Raw genomic sequence first — 23322 nt, forward strand, 5'->3', positions numbered from 1 at the left:
TGCTGTGTGTTTTGGCTTTCGTGCCCTTGTGGATTGTGCAGATAGGTCTCGTCCCGTGTGATAATCACTGTGCGGGTGTGTTATTTATTCAAGATACTCCTCGCTCTTTTGTTTTGGGTTTCTACCCTGTGTTTTGTTACGTGTTGGTTTGGTCTTCATCCCCGTGTCTTTACACAGCACGCCGTAATTTGGGCTGAATAAAAAACACTATTACGCATTCCTGCTCCTGTCTTCCAAATCATTGTTACCAACGTGACAGACAGTTCCAAACCTCTCTGCCAATAACAGTTCATTTTCAGTTTTCCCCTCCCTACTCAGACCACTCCCAGACAGTCCTATCAACATTTTTACATGTATTTTTTTATTTTAATTGAAAACAATCACAGTACTTAATTGTTACCCATAAATGATTTGATATTGAGAAACAAATGGCTGCAATTCTTTTTGAACCGGGGTGTCTAATTAATTTTGCCCTGGGGGCCGCATTCGGTCTTCAACGAAGTCTGGAGGGCCGACACTGAAAATTGGTTATGCTGTATTTGCCAAAAAATTCCTCTATCGTTTTTGGATTTTTTTATTCTCCCTGGCTGTTTAGTGATTATTAGCGAGCTGAGCAGTCAAGAAACTGTATGAGTACAGTGCCTCCAGAAAGTATTCACGCCCTTTTACTTTTTTCCACATTTTGTAGTGTTACAGCCTGAATTTAAAATGCATTAAATTTAGATTCTGTGTCATTGGCCTACACACAATATCCCATGATGTCAAAGTGGAATTATGTTTTTAGAATTTGTTACAAATTAATAAAAAATTAAATGCTGAAATGTCTTGAGTATTCAACCCGTTTTTTATGGCCAGCCTAAATAAGTTCAGGAGTAAAAATGTGCTTTACGAGTCACAATAAGTTGCATGGACTCACTGTTTAACATAATTTTTTTATGACTACCTCATCTTTGTACCCCACACATGCAATTATCTGTAAGGTCCTTCAGTCAAGCAGTGAATTTCAAACACAGATTCAACCACAAAGACCAGGGAGGTTTTCCAATGCCTCACAAAGAAGGGCACCTGTTGGTAGACGGGTAAAAATGTAAAAAGCAGACATTGAATATCCCTTTGAGCATGGTGAAGTTATGAATTCCACTTTGGATAGTGTATCAATACATGCAGTCACAATAAAGATACAAGTGTCCTAACTCAGTTGCCGGAGAGGAAGAAAACCACTCAGGGATTTTACCACGAGGCCAATGGTGACTCAAAAAAAGTTACAGTTTAGTGGCTGTGATAGGAGAAAACTGAGAATGGATCAATAACATTGTAGTTACTCCACAATATTAACCTAAATGATAGAATGACAAGAAGGAAGCATGTACAGAATAAAAATATTCAACAAAAATGAAACCTGTTTGCAACAAGGCACTAAAGTAGAACAGCAAAAAATATGGCAAAGAAATTAACTTTATGTCCTGAATACAAAGTGTTACGTTTGGGGCAAATCCAACTCAAAACATCACTGAGTACCATTCTTCATATTTTCAAGCATGGTGGTGGCTACATCATGTTATGGGTATGCTTGTCAACAGCCAGGACTTTTTTAGGATAAAAAATGGAATAGAGCTAAGCACACCAAAATCCTAGAGGAAAACCTGTTTCAGTCTGCTTTCCAACAGACACTGGTAGACAAATTCACCTTTCAGCAGGACAATAACCTAAAACACAAGGCCAAATATACAATGGAGTTGCTTACCAATACAACATTGAATGCTCCTGAGTGGCCAAGTTACAATTTTGTCTTAAATCGGCTTGAAAATCTATGGCAAGACTTGAAAATGGCTGTCTAGCAATGATCAACAACCAACTTGAGAGAGCTTGAAGAATTTGCAAATCATGTGGATATATTGTACAATCCACGTGTGCAAAGCTCATAAGCCCCGTTTTCATTGGCACTTAGAAGTCAACCTAGGTTGGCTAGCTCGAATTGCGTTTCCACTTCCTCCAGAAATGAGAAATGATGGGCTGACTGTTCTCAAAAAAAGTTTATTGTGCAAAAATGAATGAAGGATCCGGTGGTAACTTGTGACATGTCTGACTACTGCAGTGTTGCTTCTCCATGTGCTAGCTAACAGCAACAAGCCCAGACCAGCTAGCTAAACATTGTCCCAGCATCCAGCAGTGATCAACTGGTTGTAGCATATTAACAGCGTCACTATCCAGAATTCTAATAGAGCTGGCACCAGTTGTGAAACTCCCTCGACCCAGCTCAAATTTGAGAATTCCATTCGAGCCAAATAGAATTTGGCCCTAATTTTAAGTGCCAGTGGAAATGGGGTTTTAGAGACTTACCCAGAAATACTCACAGCTGTAATCGCTGCTAAAGGTGATTCTAACACGTATTGATTCAGGGGTGTGAATAATTATGTAAATTATCTATTTCTGTATTTAACTTTCAATAAATTTGCAAATATTTCTGAAAACATGTTTTCACATTGTCATTATGGGGTATTGTGTGTAGATGTGTGAGAGAGAAAAATCTATTTAATCCATTTTGAATTCAGGCTGTGACACAACAAAATGTGGAATAAGTCAAGGGGCATGAATAGTTTCTTAAGGCACTGTAGCTTCACCCACTGCCCAGATTGGACCCCCTCGCCGGATGGAGCCATATGATTTCATACTGAGATAAAAAGGCTGCATTGAGCCTTTAAACAGTATATATAAGAACACCTACAAATGAGCCTTACCTTTGCGATCTGCCAGCCCTGCACAGCCTCCTCCCTACTGTTTTTCCCCTCTGCCTGAGAGAGCCTGTGTCTCCACTCCTGTAGCTGACTGCTAAACTCCTGCAGGTCCATCTCCAGCTGAGCAGCCAAGCAGTTAAACTCCTGTTCGGAGCTGGCGAGTTGGGAGAGAGCAGTCTCCAGGCCTGCCCTGTTCTGCAGTGCCCCGCGCTCCCACTGCTCCCAGGCAGACAGCAGGGCTGCCTCCTCCCTCTCCACTGCTTCGAAGCCCGCGGAGCCAGTGTGGTCCCTCGTTGCAGCCCCACAACGCTGCACCCGGCTCAGACGCTCTCGGCCACGCTGCCTGGAGTCTATCAGCTCCTGAAGTTGAACATGGAACATGGAACAATGAAACAGGAAGCATTCAACTGTTACTGTTACTGCTGACTACGTCAACTGTTGTTAGCTACTGTAACTGACTACGACTGTTATTAGCTAACTGACTATTCTCCATTTGTCACTCTGATGTCCTATAGAGGCTAAACGCAGACTAAGAGAGACGCACATTTCTTTATGTGAGGGTAAAATGTATTTACGATCCTGTGTGTGCCTCAAATATTGTGAGTTATCTTATTTTCTCATTTATAATGATTACTTTTAAAATGTAGCATTGGACTAAACTATAATAAGCTTCCCTATGATGTGTCAACAAGGGGGTGATGGACATTGAGATACTGTAAGTGATGCTTGAACATCCTCACCTGGACTTTGGCAAGTTTCCTGTTTACAGAGGTGGAGTCTCCTGACAGGTCAGACCAGTGCTGGAGCTCCTCCTTGGCAGAGGCCAGCCAATCATTGAAGTCCCTCACAGCTTCCAGGTAGTGCTCATGCTCTGTCACTCTGTTCTCCATGGCCTGAACCTTACCCTGGGGGATGGACAACATACAGAGACTGGGTTAGGCTGTTAGCCCATAGAGTACACTGTGAACCAGGACTGTTAGGATATTTTCTAGATGCATTAACAAAGTCCGTTTCAAGAACCAAACTAGATGGATTACAGCTAATAACACAAACAGGAAATGGTTTCTACCATTATCGTCAGACTTAATGTTCTTATAAAAAGAGAGACGTATGTATTTAACTGCCATCCTCTAGGAGCAGGGCTTGATTACCTTGACGACAGCGGTAATGTCAGCGAAGTGTGCATTGAGTTCCATTCTCTGCTCTGGTCCAAAAGCCTGGTCACCTGTCTTCTCATGCAGCTCTGCAGCCGTCTCTGTCAGCCTGGCCAGTGGTGCTGCGTGGGCCTCCACGTCAGCCTGGAGGGCTCTGAGACGCTCCAGGAGATAGGCCTTCTCCTTCAGGCCTGGCTGCTGGTCCAGGGCCAGACCCACCTACATTTACATATATCGTTAGATTACTAATACATTTTAGTAATCTAGCGAATGTTCTTATCCAGAATAACTTACAATCAGTGCATTCAAATAAGGAAGGTAAAACCACCATATATGACAATCAATCAAGTGAAACCTTCAAAATAGCCCATACATGCTAAATCAGTGATAATAAGAAAAGACTAGTGCGTTCAGCTGAATCTCACCTCCTGCTCTACAGACTCCATCCACTGCTGCAGCTGCCCCTTACTATCCTGGTAGTTACTCCACTGGGCTACCGTCCATTCCAGACGACTGAGGGAGGATACACACATGTAGAGATTTAACATAAACAGAGGTGACAGAGGTGACAGAGGTGACAGACAGACAGACAGACAGACAGACAGACAGACAGACAGACAGACAGACAGACAGACAGACAGACAGACAGACAGACAGACAGACAGACAGACAGACAGACAGACAGACAGACAGACAGACAGACAGACAGACAGACAGACAGACAGACAGACAGACAGACAGACAGACAGACAGACAGACAGACAGACAGACAGACAGACAGACAGACAGACAGACAGATAGATAGATAGATAGATAGATAGATAGATAGATAGATAGATAGATAGATAGATAGATAGGAAATACAACAGTATACAGTACCTGTGACAACTCATGGAGGTCATGAGCATGCTGGCCCAGGCGTCCTTCAGGTTCTGTAACTGGGAGCAGATGACCTCCTGTCCCTCCACACTGTTGTGCTTCAGAACCTGCTCGCCCTTCCCTACCGCCATGTTCAGCTTCACCTCACCCTCGCCCTTCATCAGCAGGATGTCCTGGAACACACGAAGGAAGATCAAAACAAATCAAATCCAACTTTATTTTAGTTTAGTTGAAGACTTGTTCATCAACCATGGACAACATTGCTCATTGAAATATTGACCTTCAATGCCTCAAGCTATCATATTGCAAAAGACCAAAGTAAGGTGTCATTCAGAAATGTTAACATTCAGAAATGTTCATCTGAATTGGCACCCTATTCCCTATATAGGGCATTACTTTTTTCCAGAGTCAATTAGGGTCATTTTGTCTGACCTGTACCAGGAATGTTATTTTCCAGTTGATATGCCTTTCCAACCCTGTACCCAAATACTTGTATTCAAGGACTATTGAGTTGAGCACGCCAATTCTTGATTCTACTAACCTGTACAAGTCCCAGTCGCTTCTCCAGTGTCACCTTATTACCCAGGGTACTGTTGAGGGTCCCCAGTCGTTCCTTCATTCCGTTTAGCCAGGACCAGGTGCTCTGCAGGGTCTCCTTAAATGCCTCCTGTTCCTGTAGGTTCACCTGGCAGCACCTCAGCCTCTCCCTCACCCTCCGCAGCAGAGCCTGGTGCTGAGACTGCAGCCCCGCAGCCGCCCGTGTCTCACCACCGTCGCCCCGTCCACCTTCATTCAAAACCTGTGACTCCTGACACAGTCGCTCGAAAGAGTCCCTCTCTTTGAGCAGTTCCTGGTGGTATTCCTCCACCCCCTCCAGTGTTGCCTTCTCAAGACCCCTGTGTTTCTCCTCAGGCAGCTCTGAGGTCACCCTCTGCTCCATGTGTTCCAGCCACTGCCTCAGCCTCTTCAGACGCCCCTCAAACCTGACAGACAAAGATATTATATCACCATGTCACAGTCAGGGACTCATACACATCTATGACTGTATTCCTGAGGCCCACTCCTGGGCTTCAAGGGTGTATCTCAATATTATAAAGCTCAAAATTCAAAATTATCTTAGTCTCCCCCCCCCATCTGTACTGATGTGAAAGATCTGGATAGAGCAACACCTGGATAGGCCGGGATAAGTTAAGATGAAAGAACGGAGAGGAGGAGAGGAAGTCTCTTTATATTATTGAGATCCATCCCAAGTATATTTTACCCATTGAGTTGTGCAGTGCTGTCCTCCAGGGCCTGCTGGTTGAGTCTACACTGCTCAACATAGCGGTCCCAGTCCTGCTGGATGGAGGAGAGGTGCTGCTGCACCTGGCCAGCGCTGGCCTTAGGGAGGTGGAGCAGGAGCTTCTCCCCTTCCTCACACACCTGAGTCAGACGTAGCTCCCCATCCTCCACACGCTCCAGCGCCCCCTAAAGGATAGGAGGTCACATGTCAAGGGAAACACTTGAACAAGATTAAATCTAATCCTGGACAAAAAAGCAGACTCAAGGGAAAATGTAATTTAAATAGTTTTTAGTCAAGGCCTAGACTTAATCTGCGTCGAAGAAACCGACCCTAAGCGATTGAGGATTAATAGTATATTTGAGGGTTATGGTTTCTATGCTATGTTTGGACTGTACCTTTAGCTTCTGGAGTTTACGCTCCACGATGCTAGTGTCTCCTGATCGGTCAGAGCACTCCTTCACTACCTCCCTCTGCCCAGACAGCCAGCTGTGGAACTCCCGAACCAGGTCTACAGAACAAGAGAGACAGATATCACCATCACCATCATCATCTTATTCATTATATTGTCATTGTCATGGTCCCGGAGTAGTTTAGAATAGACTAGACTACTCCCGGAGTAGTCTAGTTAGACTACAATAGAACAAATAAATAATAGAACAGAACAGAATAAAAGAGAACAGAATAGTGTACTGATTGGCTGACAGCCGTGGTATATCAGACCGTATACCACGGGTATGACAAAACATTTATTTTTACTGCTCTAAATACTTAACCAGTTTATAATAGCAATAAGGCATCTGTGGGTTTTGTGATATATGGCCAATATACCACGGCTAAGGGCTGTGACCAGGCACTCTGCGTTGTGTCGTGTGTAAGAACAGCCCTTAGCTGTGGTATATTGGCCATATACCACACCTCTTAATTATAACCCCTCTTAGGAACCAGCCATCCTCACCGTTGAAGTGTTTTTGCAGGCCGTGTTGCAGGGAGGCCAGGGTCCTGGAGGAAAGCTGGTTGACAGACTCATAGCCCTTGATAAGGTCAGTGAGTGCACTACCCAGCCCAGCCAGCTCCTCAGAAGGGTACTTCCGACACAGAGTGTTCAGGCTCTCCCTGGTGGAATCTATGCTGCCTTGCTGGTTCTGAAGGTCCTTCTGGATGTCCTGTTATGCAATTTACATACATACGAATTCAACACATACAGCAATAATAATATAAAGAATAACAAGTGTGAGCTCTCAGAACAAGAACTTAGTATAGTCGGGAAGAGGGAAAAGGCCTTGTTCAGGAAAGAGTGAGGTGGAAAGCGATGGTGGATGCCCTATGCTCCCAAGGGGGCCAAGAGGACTAAGTCAAGTAAAATCTCAGGTAAAACCTGTTTCAATTCAATGTCTACCTACCTTGACTCTGCAGATGTCCTCTAGGTCAGAGCCAATCGGTGAGCTCGTCAGGGACTGCTCTATGGTCTTCAGCCAATCAGACATCTGGGTAATGTAGTCCTCTAACTGCTTCCTCTGGGAGCTGAAGTCCCTGAGGTTTCCCCTGGCCTGCTCACATAGCTTCTGCACCTGGCTCAGCTTTTTCCTCAGGTCCGCCTCCAGCACCTGAAATAAACACACAGAATATTGATTAGCTCCTGCTGAAGTTGTATGGGGCAAGCCAACGGAGGATGAGTTTACCTAAATGTTTTAGCACTGTTGTTCATCCATTGCCTACCAATGGATTTAAAATGATACTAGGGAACCTCACATTGTGTCAGTTAGTTAAAAGGTGGCCCTGAACATATAGAACTTCAAAGAAGAATTTCCAAAACTATAGATGTCTGAAGTTTGGGCTTCAAACCAATTGTATGCGGTACCTGTAGTTTGGCGGGAGTGTCCTGGCTACAGTTGAGTTGCTTCAGTTCTGACACTTTCCCTTGCAGGGTCACAAGCTGGTGCTCTTTCTTCCCCATCTCCAACTGGATAGAGAGAGAGGGAAGGCAAAGAGAGACAACTACATTTTCTAGTTTAATATAGAGATTGAGCACTGGGATTTGGCAGCTGCAGGACTGGAATGTCTGAAATTCAGTCGAACTAATTGAACTCAGCAGGTAACAGAGCCCGTTTAAGTTCCTCTCCTGTTTCCCTTAAATGACAGTAGTAAGGAATATCTTATTTCTGTGAATGTGTGACTCCATCCATATATCCTACCTGTAACGCAGAGAGTCTGGCCTCCATTCTCTGGCTGCCAATGAGGTTATTCAGGCTTTCACTGAGTTCCATCATTGAGCTGTTGGTCCAGCCCTCGATCTCCTCACTGATCTGCTGCACATCATCCGACAACGCCAGGCTCTGGCTCAGATGCTCAATGTTGTCTTCAATCCTCTCGGACACCTGGAATGTAAAGGGACTAAATCAACCTCTGTAAATTCACAAAACTGTGCTGGCAAAATAAATCACGGGAGAACAAGATTGGTAATAACAGAGATGGACAAACTAAAATACTCATAGATGGAACTTAAGAAACTGTCCCAAAACAGAGAGCAGTGGATGACCTATGCTCCTCACATAGTAAAAGGGCTGGTTTCCCAGGCCCAGATTAGGCCTTCTCCTGGACAAAAAAGCATGCTTAAGGGAAAGTGCTTTTTAGTCGAGTACTAGGCTTCTGGGAAACTGTCTCAAAGGGTTTAAGTCAAGTCAAGGATCCCTATAAGCTGTTGCTCCTGCAGCAGCTACTCTTTCTGGGGTCCATTCTTCCTGATGGTCCTTACAGTCAGAGTAAAAGGGTCAAGTCAAGTCTGGTCTTTTGGACTCCAATGGCACTATCACTGTTGTACCTCTTGTTTCTTATTAAATTGTGTGTGTCCCTATTGTCCATGTAGACTTACCTCGAGCCACTGGTCTACTAGAGTCTGCATGTCTGTCGTCATCAGCTGAGCCTCACAGTCTGGGATCTTCTTCAGATCACACAGCAGAAGTTTTCCTTTACTGGAGAACTGGTCCAGGTCACTCTGCTTGGCCAACATCTCTGCCTTCACTGCTTCATGCTGTATAAGCACAGATGAGAAAAAAGTGAGAAAGAAGAGCAAAAAACTTTTATTTTGAAGTGATTACTTTTATTTTAAAGTTCAATGTATAATCATAGTAGCAATAATAAGATAATAGCTATTAACTGTGTACTAATGTAAACCTTTTGCATCAAAGTTGTACACAGGTTTATACGAGAACTGAGATGAACGTCATTATCCTAACCTTTGCCAGCGATTTTTTGGTCTCCTCGTGGTCTTTCAGAGCCGAGCCGATGTCAGCCACAGCCTCAGTGTTCTCCAAGGTGGCGGCTATGGATGTCCTTAGGTTATGGTATTCTCTCATCAGCTCCACCAGCACACTGCACTGCTCCTGCCTGACAACACACATCTCTTCAAATGACTAAATTGTGGGGTGAAATTGTGCTTCTGGATTTGAATTGTTGAAGTGTTCATATACTCTCTTGGATGAGCTACAGTACGTTAGATAAAATAAAATGGTATTGGTCGTGTACACAGTTTAGCAGGTGTTATAGCGGTGCAGCAAAATGCTTGTGTTACTAGCTGCTAACAATGCTGTCAAATGTCAAACAATTCAAATGTAAAAAATGAACAAATAAATTCAAGAACGGCAGGATGAATCCAATTAACAACCCAAATAGCACTGTAGCAGTATCAAAATGCAATCTATACATATGTACACAAGAAATACTAAGGATGATGTGTACAGCAGTAGATATAGCACAGTAAGCTATGTCAAGAATCCAGTATATAAATAAATATCTACATAAGTTTGCTGCTATTTACATGTGTGTGATGAGTTTAGATTGTGATATAAGCAACTATACAAGATCATTTGCCAGCAGCATACCACCCTGCATCCCACTGCTGGCTTGTTTCTGAAGCTAAGTAGGGTTGGTCCTGGTCAGTCCCTGGATGGGAGACCAGATGGTGTTGGAGGGCCAGTAGGAGGCACTCTTTCCTCAGGTCTAAGAAAATATCCCAGGGCAGTGACTTGGGATGCTGCCCTGTGCAGGGTGATGTCTTTTGGATGGGACGTTAAACCGGTGTCCTGGCTAAATTCCCAATCTGGCCTTCAAACCATCATGGTCACCTAATCATCCCCAGCATACAACTGGCTCATTCATCCCCCTCCTCTCCCCTGTAACTATTCCCCAGGTTGTTGTTGTAAATGAGAATGTGTCCGCAGTCAACTTACCTGGTTAAATAATGGTAAAAAATGTTTTAATAATAATTTGGTCTCCAACATTTGATGCTGAAGACAGAGCCCTACCTGTCAGTTATGAGTCTCTTGGTATCCTCCCAGGTGGTTACCAAGAGGCTGATCTCCCTGAGAACTTCCCCAGCCAGCTCTGCATCTCTCTGGGCTAGTTGCTGACCCTTGTCCCTGAGCCACTGCTCCTCGTGTTGTTGAGACTGGAGCTCATCCTCCAGCTGGTTATAGAACCGCAGCCTGGACACCAAAGAAGAAAAGACTGTGTTACAGCCAGCTATTCACAATTCTTCCAGAGATAATGTGAAAATGAAACTCATGGTTGAAAACACCAAGCACACTGGCCAGAATCCTAGCTACCTCTGCTGCAGGGCGAGTGGGCTGGGATCTCGCAGGCTCTGGTGGTCTGCCTTCTCCTTGATGTCCTCCACGCTTTTCAACAGCTGTTCCTTCCTCTGTCTGAAGGAGCTCCATAGCGCTCCCAGGGCCTCTGCCTCGCTCTGCTTGGTCCCAAGCAGATTCCTCACTGTGTCCAGCTCCCCGCTGAGACCATCAGCGAGCACCCGGCACGACGTCCGGGACCCAGACCCCTCCACACCGCTCACCATGTGGAGGTGGCCTTCAATCAAATCAAATCAATTGTATTTGTAAAGCGCATTTCGTAGCACGGTAGTAACACAATGTGCTTCAGAGGAAAACATAAATATAATAAACAATAGATATGAAATAAACAATATAAATACCTTTACAGAGGCTGCTGTCCAGGCCGGCTGCCAGGGTCTCCAGACTGCTGATGTCTGGGACGATGGCCTCCAGTTCTCTCTGTAGTTCCTCCACCCGACCATGGTCCCAGCTCCCTGAACTCTCCACCGTCTGCCTCAAGCCTCGTAGCACCCCCACAGCCGCACCGTGGGTCTGTAAGGGAGGAGGCATAACACAGACGTTTTTATTTTGGGCTCTGACATGTTAAGCGATTTAACCACTTTTTAATGACTTTGCCAAACCTTTAACCCTAATCTTTAACCCTTAACTTAACCCAGGTTTTGAAAATGGATATGAAAATGGTTATGAAAATGGTTAGGATAATGGTTTTGAAAATGGATATGAAAATGGTTATGAAAATGGTGAGGATAATGGTTAGGATAATGGTTATGAAAATGGTTATGAAAATGGTTAGGATAATGGTTAGGATAATGGTTAGGATAATGGTTATGAAAATGGTTAGGATAATGGTTATGAAAATGGTTAGGATAATGGTGCGGGTATGTTGTAGGTGCCACATATGTCAAACTCATACCACGGAGGGCCAAGTGTCTGCAGGTTTTCACTCATTACTTGTACTTGATTGATGAATTAAGATCACTAATCAGTAAAGAACTCCCTCAGCTGGTTCTCTAGGTCTTAAAAAAAAACCCGTCATGGAATGAGTTTGATACCCCTGTTGTAGGACCTTTTTCTTACCTCCAAGAAGGCCTCCAGCTTCCCCAGGCAGTCCAGCCGGAGCTCAGCCAGCTGCTGGACCTCCAGGTAGGGCTGTAGGCAGCTGACCTGTCTCCCCTGGAGGAGCTGAGCATCCTGGGGTTCACACAAGGCACACAGCCCCTCTGTCTGGAGCTCCAAGCTCTCCCTCACACCACTCTGCTTCTGAAGAGCCGCTAGTGTTTCCTACAGCAGACCATACAGGATACAGAGGATGATGAGCAGGAGCAAGAGGACGAAGAGGAGGGGGATGAAGAGGAATAAAAATAAAAATGAATTTCTTGTAGTAGAACAGTCAGACAAAAAAAACATGATTGACCAGTTGACCATGGTTCATACCTTGACTTGGGCCACAGCAGGCTGCAGGTCAGTGATGTTGACCAGGGAGGTTGAGTGGAGGGTGGAGAGGAGGGTCTCAGACCACTGAGAGAACTTCAACAAGGCCAGGTCAAACTGCTCCACCTGGGACAGCTGGCTCTGGAGCTCCTTGATTCTGTACAGTATACAAATACCAGGAAAATCAATCAAAACATACAGTGCCATGAAAAAGTATTTTCCCCTTTCCAAAAAAGTTATACTTTTAAATCATCTGTCCATAAACATCCTTCCAAGAATCTTGATGATCATCCAGGTGCTTCCAGGTGCTTTTTGGCAAACTTGAGTCACATTTTTGGATGAGATGGGTCCCATTATGCCTGGTGAAAACCAAACACTGCATTCAACAGTAAGAACCGTATACCAACGGTCAAGCATGGTGGTGGTAGTGTGATGGTTTGGGGATGTTTTGCTGCCTCAGGACTTGGACGACTTGCCTTAATAGAAGGAACCATGAATTCTGCTCTGTATCAGAGAATTCTACAGGAGAATGTCAGGCCATCCATCTGTGAGCTGAAGCTGAAGCGCATCTGGGTCATGTAGCAAGACAATGATCCAAAACACACAATCGAGTCTACATGAAAATCGCTAAAAAGCAACAAATTTGAAGTTTTGCAATGGCCTAGTCAAAGTCCAGACCTAATCCCAATTGAGATGTTGTGGCAGGATTTGAAATGAGCAGTTAATGCTTGAAAACTCACAAATCCCGCTGAGTTAAAGCAGTTCTGCATGCAAGAGTGGGCCAAAATTCCTCCACAGAGATGTGAGAGACTGATCAACAACTACAGGAAGCAGTTGGTTGCAATCATTGCAGCTAAAGATGGCACAACCAGTTATTGAGTGTAATGGGGCAAATGCTTTTTCACACAGGGGCATTGGGTGTTGCATAACTTTGTTAATTAAATAAATAAAATAAGTAACTATTATTTTATTTTTTGTAAACTCAGGTTCCCTTTATCTAATACTAGGTTTTGTTTGAAGATCTGATAACATTCAGTATCGAAAATATGCAACAATATACAAAATCTGAAAGTGGTCAAATACTTTTTCACACCACTGTACCTCTACAATGCTGTGTGCTGTCAGTACCAGTAAGATGTACTCAAGTTGGAAATGTGATGTGACCAAACCAACTTGATTTGGAAGATGTACAGGATCCATTTGCCAACAATGAGGGTCAGACTGGAATGAGGTATGTGAGCTCTGGTCAACAGCAGTGCACTACATAGTATAGTAATGTTGGAAGCAGCCTGACTGAATCAATGTGTTACTGCTGAACCGAGTGACACGCACACCATCTTCTGACTGACCTGTGAGGGATGAGTTCATTCTGGGAGTTCCATCTCTTCTTCAGCTGCTCCAGGTCATCACTGAGCTGCCTTGCCTTCTCCTCTGGGACGGTGGGGTACAGGGATGTCCCTGAGGCCACAAGGCCATCATGGAGGGGCTCCAGCGACACCACCTCAGACTGCAAGTCCTACAGAAGATACGCTTTTGTTGAGCATCTATGCCAGCAAGCCTTTTACAAAAACACTTTCAATGGAGAATCTTCAGGCTTAATCTGTATCTCGGAAACTGGCCCTAAATGCACATGGAAGCTCTGCAGGATCAGTCCAGGAACATGGATTGAAAATTGATGAATTTACAGTACCTGCAGGTCCTGCAGCTCACTCTCCAGCTTGGTTTTATCTGCAGGCAGGCAATGACTCTCAGGTTTGGATGTAGACTCACATCTCTCCAAGCAGGATACAAAGCTAGAACGATCCTTCTCATACCTGAAACAAAGTATCCAAGTTTAAGAACAAGACGGGCACTTCAAAAATGTACAAAAACAAATGTTTTACATCAATATTTCACAGCTGAAGGGCCGGTTTCCCGGATCCACATTAAGCCTTGACTAAAAAGAACTTTAGATCAAGGTTTTTTAGATGCTTTAGGCATAATGTGTGCCCGGGAAACCAGACCAAAATGTCTCCCTCCAGCCTAGCCTTCCTACTTTTGCCATAGAGATAGCACTTTCTCCAGTGTGTTCTGTTTTTCTTTGGCCTGCCCTAGACTCTGGTCATAGCTGGTCTGTAGAGCGGCCACTGCCCTCTCAGCCTGCTCCCTGTTACTGAGTCTACGTGCCCCAGCAGACAGAGGCAACAAGGCTGCCTTCAGGCTCTCCAAGCTCTGGGATACATCCTAGGGGGATAAACCACAGAATTAAATACAACATTTGACTAATACAACACTATATACAAGGTTGGGTTTGTTTCTTTCTAAATGTTATCCGTTACAGTTACTAGTTACCTGTCCAAAATTGTAATCAGTGACGAAACTTTTGGATTACCCAAACTCAGTAATGGAATCCGATTACTTTTGGATTACTTTCCCTTTAAGAGGCATTAGAAGAAGACTACAAGGATCCATGAACACATTTGATGTCATCATAGTTGTCTTGGACTTGTGGTCAGACTTGCTCAGGTGGAACAAACTTAAACTTGCACCTTTTTCAATTATAAATGGAATGTCATTGAGAAAACAGAATGGTGTCATATTGTATTTTTCACAAACATCTTTGCTGAATTTAAAAGCAATCCAAGAAGCAATCAACCTCGTTTTTCTAAGTTATATGTAATCTGATTACAATATTTTTGCTGATAACGTAACTGATTACAATTACAGGGTTTTTTGTAATCAGATTACATTTAACCAATAACATGTAACCAGTAACTCCCCAACCCTGACTATTTATGATGTACTATATAGCTCTATAAAGACAACACTATTGAACAAACAGCAAGACAATATCGTCAATAAAATGGCAGAACCTAATTCGTGGCAGTGTGCCATGGAGACATTGTAAATGTACAACCTTAAAGATTAAAATGTGTATCTCCAAGAACAGGAAACAGTAGAAGGAACCCATTGTGGCCTTATGTCTGACATGAAATTAGGAAAATGAAGTAGCCTAAGCAAGTAATTAAATAAGTAGTTGTCAATACATCGCAATGATGAAACCAGAGTGAAAGACATACCATGTGGTTCTGGAGACATTTGTAGGTCTCTGACGAGGAGGTACAGGAAGTGACAGGATGGTCCAGTTTCTTATGGAGATCACCAAGTGTTATTTTGGCCTTTAAATAACATAATTCAGACAATCATTGATTTTGACATTCATCATTTCCTCTAACACTTCTAAGGGTTATTTTTATTGGTTCTAGTGGTGACGTATAGCTAGTGGTAATTCTACTCGTTCTCCCAAGGTTACTCAAGAATAAACAAAAGTCTTTATTCAGTCGTACCTCTTCCAGGCTGGTGTTGAAGCGATGCTGTGCGGAGGAGCTCTCCTGCAGCTGTCCTTCTAGCTGCTCCACACTCTCCCTGAGCTCCTCCCAGTATCTGCAGATGAAACGATAACACTCAGCAACTTTTGGTAGCACAAAGCAAAAGAGCCTTGCATAGATAAAACACATAGGAACTGGATTGTCCAGAACAAGACCTCAATATACAGTATTATGACTAACTTTAACATGTAGTACATAATGCAATTAATTATTAACCCTGAAAAAAAAGTTGTAGTTAAAACCATCAGTAAATACATTCATCATTTACATTACATCAACATTTCTGTCATTTAGCAGATGCTCTTACCCAGAGAAATGTACATTTACATTACATTTACATGTTTACAGTCAGAGCATTCAACTAAGGTAGGTAAAACCATCCACACGTCAGTACCTGCCGATCTGGGTGAGCCGAGCCTTGATACGGGCTGCCTCCCCAGAGGAGATGAACTGGGCCAGGGCCTGGGAGTGGGCTTCTAGCTGGGATAACACCTTCGTCTTGTCCCCCAGCTCCACACCCACCGCCTGGGAGGAGGGAGGAGGGAGGAGGATAAAGATTGTTACCTAATGCTGTTGTTTTTTTATTGTCAGATCATTTTTGTAAGCAGGTTTTAATGGTTTAAAGGTTCAATGTTTGAGTCATTCAAGTTAAGGTATGAATGATCTGTTGAAATGAGCTACCTTGATTTGATCACTGATTTGAGTCAAAGATGGAAAATCTTGTAAATCATCAAGATGTTGTGCATACTGTCTAGATGTTGCCCATACTGTCTAGAGAATATGTGGTAGAACATATAAAGGAAATGCAGAGGTGGCTGACAGTACCTTTACTGTGTTGATCTGTTGTCCAAGTGGAGCAGCAGAACTCTTTAGAGCGTCCATTTCTTTCTCTTTCTCAGAGATCCATGAGGAGAAGGCCTCAAGCTCCGTCCCAAACCGAGTCCACTGATTCTTCATCCCATCAAGAGCGTTGGCGCTAGAAAAGAGTGCGACTAATTGAGTTTATCACAAAACTGGGTAGCTAAACAACACAACAAAGAGTTCCGAGCCCATATTCATAAAGTGTCTGAGAGTAGGAGTGCTGATCTAGGATCAGGTCCTCGCTCTCCATGTAATGTTATTCATTATGATCTAAAAGGCAAAACTGATCCTAGATCAGCTTTTATGAATAAAGGCTCAGATTAGATTCTCGACTAGGAGGAAGAGGAGGAGGCGGAGCAGGAGGAGAAGGAGGAGAAGGAAGAGAAGGAGGGGGAGAGGAGGTGTTGTATTTACTCTTTCTTGAGGCCAGCCTCCACTTTGTCCAGCTGTTCGCTGAGGGAGCGGGCTTGCTCTAGTAGCAAGGTGGTGTTCTTTGGGCCAAGCTGGATCTCTGCTGCTTTCCTCAACAGGGTGTTCACCATGCAGGCTTCTGCTTCACTCTGCTTTAAAAGGACCTGTTATGACAACGGAGAATGTGAGAGTCAGAATGTCACTGACACTTTGTGATATGACAAGGTTGAATTATTCTTGAAAGGTTTTAAAATCTTAATCTCAATATCTAGCCTGAATAGCCAACTTTGAAAGATAAAGACACGATAAGGAGCCTAAATCACCCAAATATACACTTGATGGGAGAATTGATCACAGCCCATCCAAACTACCTCATCCCCATACTGTATTTATTTATTTATCTTGCTCCTTTGCACCCCAGTATCTCAACTTGCACATTCATCCTCTGCACATCCTACCATTCCAGTGTTTAATTGCTATATTGTAATTACTTTGCCACCATGGCCTATTTATTGCCTTACCTCTCTTATCCTACCTCATTTGCACATGCTGTATATAGATTTTCCTACTGTATTATTGATTGTATGTTTGTTTATTCCATGTGTAACTGTGTTGTTGTATGTGTCGAACTGCTTTGCTTTATCTTGGCCAGTTCACAGTTGCAAATTAGAACTTGTTCTCAACTAGCCTACCTGATTAAATAAAGGTGAAATAAAAAATAAAAAATTGCTATCGGCTCCTTGATTTGTTGCTAGAAGTTCCCAGATTACATTTTGCCGTTGCCAATACAACATCACAGCACCTATTTGCCTTGCTGTGGCAGAGCCGCGGTCCCCGACATAATGTTCCCCCCCCCCCCCCCCCCCCCCCCCTCCCGCCACACTCCCTCTCCCATTGGGGTTCTCTGCCTGTGTGTGCACCATTACTGTGACTTCTGTTGCACAGACAGCTTCTCCCACTCTTATTTGCGGCAGTGGGAAAAGTCACTAAATGCTATGAAAACCCCCCAAAAAACCCACAGAGTCAAATCTCCCTAAAGGCAGCCTGAAAAGTAGTGGAAATTGGCGCAAGACTCTTTCACCAATAAAAGTCGCTGGAGGGGTCTGAAAACTCGCTATATAGAGACAAAGATGCTAAATTGCCAACACTGGATGGGATTCCGTGCTTCTACATGCTTCTACATCTGCATTGCTTGCTGTTTGGGGTTTTAGGCTGGGTTTCTGTACAGCACTTTGTGACATTGGCTGATGTAAAAAGGGCTTTATAAAATACATTTGATTGATTGATTGATTCCAACAGCCCTGCCAACTGTCAACTATCATTCAGAAGTGTCAACTGTCACACTAACATGCTCACTAAATTCACTTCTCACTCACCCTGGCCTGGTCCAGTTCAGTAGCCAGGCTCTCTGGGCTGCTAAAGTTCAGGTCTCTGTCCATGACAGAGAGCGCCCTGGTAACAAACTCCTGCACTGTCCTCTGCTGGCTGTCAAACTCCTGCCATGCAGACAGAGTCACCTGGGGGACAAATGGGGACATTCAATACACAGATTAACACCATGACACCTGGGGACAAACAAAGATAATTGATCACAGATAATAAACACATGTACAGATGGACAAACGGGGACATTGAGTACACAGATAATACACAGAGGAACACATGGGGACATTGATTGCACAGATAATACACAGAGGAACACATGGGGACTTTCAGTGCACAAATAATACACAGAGGAACACATGGGGACTTTCAGTACACAGACAATACACAGAGGAACACATGGGGACTTTCAGTACACAGATAATACACAGAGGAACACATGGGGACTTTCAGTACACAGATAATGCACAGAGGAACACATGGGGACTTTCAGTACACAGATAATGCACAGAGGAACACATGGGGACTTTCAGTACACAGACAATACACAGAGGAACACATGGGGACATTGAGTACACAGACAATATCCAATAACCCCAGAAGGTACAGTCGGTGAGAGAGCTCACCTCTAACTCCTGCTCCTGTAAGTCCATGGTGTGGTCCATGTTGCTGAGTGTTGTCTCTAGACTCTGTAGGTCCTGCTGTAAGGTCTCCCCCAGCCCCTCCTCAGCCTGTAGCTGATGGCCCCTAGCGATCTGCTGCTGCACATCCTTCCTCTTCATACGCAGGCGCTTCAGCTGTTGCTGCAGGCAGGAGAGAGGAGAAAATCAACGTGTTTGGTGTTTGGATCTCATTTAAAGGCTGTAAACATCATATAGTGTATTACTTTTTGACTGTTCATTATGACGTTATACATATATATATATATATTTTTTACAACCACAAAAAGCATAATTTTCTTCCATGAATACAATATTCAATATTATGTTGCCTCAACTCAATTATTTAACATTGCAGAACCCTTTGAGAATGACACAATAAAATGACATAAAAATAACGAGGTTATATACAGGGCGTACCGGTACCGAGTCAATGTGCGGGGGTACAGGTTAGTCCAGGTAATTTGTAAAGTGACTACACATAGATAATAAACAGCGAGTAGCAGCAGTGTAAAAACAAAAGTGGGGGTCAATGTAAATAGTCCGGGTGGCCATTTGATTAATTGTTCAACAGTCTTATGGCTTGAGGGTAGAAACTGTTAAGGAGCCTTTAGGTCCAAGAGTTGGAGCTCTGGTACCGCTTGCCATGTGGTAGCAGAGAGAACATTCTATGACTTGGGTGACTGGAGTCTTTGAAAAATGTTTGGGCCTTCATCTGACACAGCCTGGTATATAGGTCCTGCATGGCAGGAAGCCTGGTCCCAGGGATGTACTGGGCCGTACGCACTACCCTCTGTAGCGCCTTACAGTCAGATGCCGAACAGTTCCACTCCAGTCCGACTTACCTGGTGAACCTGGAGCAATTGCTGGGCCTCCCTGACGGTCTCAGAGTCCAGTATCCTGGTCACCTCCAGGTGTACCTCCTGCTGACCCTGCTCCAGCTCATTCAGTGCACCACGCACCTCCTCCCTGAACTGCACACAGTCCCCCACCGCCAGCACCACCTTCTCAGACTGGGAGACAAGAACACAGAGGAAAAAAATGACATTCAGCAACTCTCAAAAACAATATAGAAAAAAAGGAAACGCTATCACCACTGTTTTCAAACCAAGGTAGATGAACACTGGAACCAACTGAATATGAAAACTGTTCTTTAACTCTTTGTACGACAATGATCTCTTGGCAGGACAATTGATTTATGAAGGTTGCTTTATAAATCTATATTTTATTGTTAAAACCAAGTAGTTTACAACTAATGGCTTTTTCAGACAGGAAGAGAACACAGTGGAAAATGATACGGCCTCACTCAGTGATAAGACATACCATCGACCCTGAAAAGACACAACAGTGGACTGACAATCCAAAGACAGAGGGAGTGTGGCATTGTGGGTACAAGAGAACAGAAAAGACTGGCGCCCAGGCTAGCCATCTAATGCTGTGAATCTTCTGACTGTGTGTCCTGGTGAGCAGGTAAGGATGACAGTATGCTTCAGTGCTCGCTAGCTTATTTCAAACCCTTTTATCATCTTGATTGACCATATTATGTTGATCGGAAATCTGTCTTTTGCTCTGCTCTCAACCCTCCCCTACAATACACAAATATATTTGGGAGGAGCACGGTGTCAGCTGCAGTCCCAGTCTTTCCTTACCTCAGTGAGATAGGAGAGGAGGCCCTTGAAGTTGGTGGAAAGTTTATTGATTGCCCCAGCCTGACTCTGTGCATCCGTCTCGGAGCAGATCTCTATCAGCACAGCCAGCCGGGACTTCAGCCAGCCCAGGTTCCCCTCCTGCAGCTCTGCATCGTTCCTCAGCTCCTGGAGAGGGGAGAGCGGGAAGTGACATAGGTTATCAAGCTTACCTAGGTCTTTGATAGCCTCAAATCCATGTTGTATGTACTGAAACCAACTCTATTGTTGCCATGCACCATAAAGTAAGAGCTGTGGGTTAACAAGGTGCATACCAATGGCACATAAACTCTATATTGCTCCCAGTGATTTACTGGAGAACCATGACATGTATGCTGTATGGCGACGAAAGCTGCCTTCAGGACATACAGTATAGATACGAGGATAGGTCAATGATATCTGCCTTCAGGACATACAGTTTGGATACGAGGATAGGTCAATGATATCTGCCTTCAGGACATACAGTTTGGATACGAGGATAGGTCAATGATATCTGCCTTCAGGACATACAGTTTGGATACGAGGATAGGTCAATGATATCTGCCTTCAGGACATACAGTTTGGATACGAGGATAGGTCAATGATATCTGCCTTCAGGACATACAGTTTGGATACGAGGATAGGTCAATGATATCTGCCTTCAGGACATACAGTTTGGATACGAGGATAGGTCAATGATATCTGCCTTCAGGACATACAGTTTGGATACGAGGATAGGTCAATGATATCTGCCTTCAGGACATACAGTATGGATACGAGGATAGGTCAATGATATCTGCCTTCAGGACATACAGTTTGGATACGAGGATAGGTCAATGATATCTGCCTTCAGGACATACAGTATGGATACGAGGATAGGTCAATGATATCTGCCTTCAGGACATACAGTTTGGATACGAGGATAGGTCAATGATATCTGCCTTCAGGACATACAGTTTGGATACGAGGATAGGTCAATGATATCTGCCTTCAGGACATACAGTTTGGATACGAGGATAGGTCAATGATATCTGCCTTCAGGACATACAGTTTGGATACGAGGATAGGTCAATGATATCTGCCTTCAGGACATACAGTTTGGATACGAGGATAGGTCAATGATATCTGCCTTCAGGACATACAGTATAGATACGAGGATAGGTCAATGATATCTGCCTTCAGGACATACAGTTTGGATACGAGGATAGGTCAATGATATCTGCCTTCAGGACATACAGTATGGATACGAGGATAGGTCTGTGAAATCTCTGCCTTGTCTAACATACAGAGCATGAGGGATTCCCATCATACTTACTGTGATGGTGGCCTTGACCTGTTCGTGCTTGCTGGGGTCGTTTGCTCTGTTCCTGAGCAGTCTGAGTTGGCTCTCTTTAGACGAAAGCCAGGCTGACAACTCGGAGAACCTGGGATGAACATGGGCAAAGTATGATCATACTGTATAGCCATCTAATATTTCAGTTTTCATTACGTTAAAAAGGATTGGTGATTCGGCATAAGTCAGTGCATCAATGTGGATAGTGAGTGACTAAGAAAAGGTCCAAAAACAAAATGTTACAAAAAACAAAACAAAATGATATGTTAACAATGATACAAATCATGATTGTGACCGTCTTGAATCAGTATCATTCGTGAGGCCTTGTTACCTGGTGTTAAACTCCTCCCACTTATCAGGGTGCTGCATCAGATTGTGATGGGTGCTATCTATCTCCTCCCAGAGCTCAGAGTAGGCCTTCTTAGAGCTGTCCAGGGTCTGGTGGGCTGGGTTGCTGTCCGGAAGCATCTGACACAGTTCCTCCATCAGCTGTAGTTTCTTCTCACACAGAGACTGAGGACCCTTCTCCCTGAAGAAGTCCTGCAGGACGGTAAAGGTACATCGTTCATGTGACAAACTCTCTCACAGGGAGACATCAAGTGCTAAATTAATCTAATTGCTTTTCTGAAATATGCACTGCGGACCAGCACAGTGACTGTCATAGTACCAGGCTAGGGGTCCCCACACATTCACTACCTGATATGGGCTAGATCAGTTATTCCCAGGGGTACACGCAATGCTGTCGGGGGTACGCCAAATAAATATGTGATTCACATTTAAAAAAATTTATTAAAAAAAACTGTTATCTTCACATTTAGTAAGGCCCGCATCCATAGAGACACATACCAGCCCTACTGGTAGTACTGCTACTACCAGCAGTACTACACCTGCACCTGTCGACGACACAAGTTGTTCTGCTTCCACGAGCACATCCAATGTTAGCATCAGTAATTCTACATTTGTTGTTAGCCCAGCTAGCATGGACACTAACAGTTGTGAATCTGATGCAACCGAAGAGCTAGGCCCCTTTTTTCTCAATTTCCGCCTGAATGATGTGCCCAAAGTAAACTGCCTGTTGCTCAGGCCCTGTAGCCAGGATAAGCATATAATTGGTACCGTTGGAAAGAAAACACTTTGAAGTTTGTAGAAATGTTAAAATAATGTAGGAGAATATAACACAATAGATATGGTAGGAGAAAATCCAAAGAAAAAACAACTTGAATTTTTTGTTTTGTTGAGAGACCATGCTCTTGCAATGGCAAGTATAAGGGCATACTGAAAATTAGCTCCCAGCATGCAATTCCTATGGCTTCCACAGGGTGCCTATGATCAAGGTTTCAGGCTAGTAACTTCCGAAACGAATAAGAAATATCAGTTTTAGTACAGGGACACAGTCTTGGAAATTCGTGTTTGCGCGCACCATGAAGACAGGACGCACCTGCTAAAATTGGTTTCCTATTGAACATACTTCTTTCCGTAAGAAATATTATAGTTTGATTACATTTTAAGGTATCTGAAGAGTGATGAGAAATGTATT

The 23322-nt window shown here is 43.9% G+C and overlaps 1 protein-coding gene across 6 annotated transcripts in view; it reads right to left on the minus strand.

Moving 5' to 3' along the window:
* LOC115162000 (nesprin-1) overlaps positions 1-23322 on the minus strand; it is a 163333-nt gene that overhangs the window by 72118 nt on the left and 67893 nt on the right. For all 6 annotated transcript variants that reach the window (XM_029712888.1, XM_029712889.1, XM_029712891.1 and 3 more), the window contains 33 exons: positions 22117-22325; positions 21768-21876; positions 20438-20602; positions 19634-19801; positions 18756-18932; positions 18123-18263; positions 16750-16910; positions 16300-16450; positions 15869-15999; positions 15433-15529; positions 15166-15264; positions 14142-14329; positions 13797-13920; positions 13456-13622; positions 12110-12263; positions 11753-11956; positions 11035-11206; positions 10652-10910; positions 10352-10531; positions 9284-9434; positions 8920-9078; positions 8243-8425; positions 7909-8010; positions 7451-7654; positions 7006-7213; positions 6446-6558; positions 6030-6235; positions 5310-5751; positions 4769-4941; positions 4315-4402; positions 3887-4108; positions 3476-3640; positions 2739-3095 (listed from right to left, as the gene is read on the minus strand). In XM_029712888.1, the coding sequence (XP_029568748.1) occupies positions 2739-3095; positions 3476-3640; positions 3887-4108; positions 4315-4402; positions 4769-4941; positions 5310-5751; positions 6030-6235; positions 6446-6558; positions 7006-7213; positions 7451-7654; positions 7909-8010; positions 8243-8425; positions 8920-9078; positions 9284-9434; positions 10352-10531; positions 10652-10910; positions 11035-11206; positions 11753-11956; positions 12110-12263; positions 13456-13622; positions 13797-13920; positions 14142-14329; positions 15166-15264; positions 15433-15529; positions 15869-15999; positions 16300-16450; positions 16750-16910; positions 18123-18263; positions 18756-18932; positions 19634-19801; positions 20438-20602; positions 21768-21876; positions 22117-22325 (5829 nt within the window). The remainder of the gene's footprint in view (positions 1-2738; positions 3096-3475; positions 3641-3886; positions 4109-4314; positions 4403-4768; positions 4942-5309; positions 5752-6029; positions 6236-6445; positions 6559-7005; positions 7214-7450; positions 7655-7908; positions 8011-8242; positions 8426-8919; positions 9079-9283; positions 9435-10351; positions 10532-10651; positions 10911-11034; positions 11207-11752; positions 11957-12109; positions 12264-13455; positions 13623-13796; positions 13921-14141; positions 14330-15165; positions 15265-15432; positions 15530-15868; positions 16000-16299; positions 16451-16749; positions 16911-18122; positions 18264-18755; positions 18933-19633; positions 19802-20437; positions 20603-21767; positions 21877-22116; positions 22326-23322) is intronic.

The sequence above is a fragment of the Salmo trutta genome, chromosome 25 (genome assembly GCF_901001165.1).
Source record: "Salmo trutta chromosome 25, fSalTru1.1, whole genome shotgun sequence".
NCBI lineage: Eukaryota > Metazoa > Chordata > Actinopteri > Salmoniformes > Salmonidae > Salmo > Salmo trutta.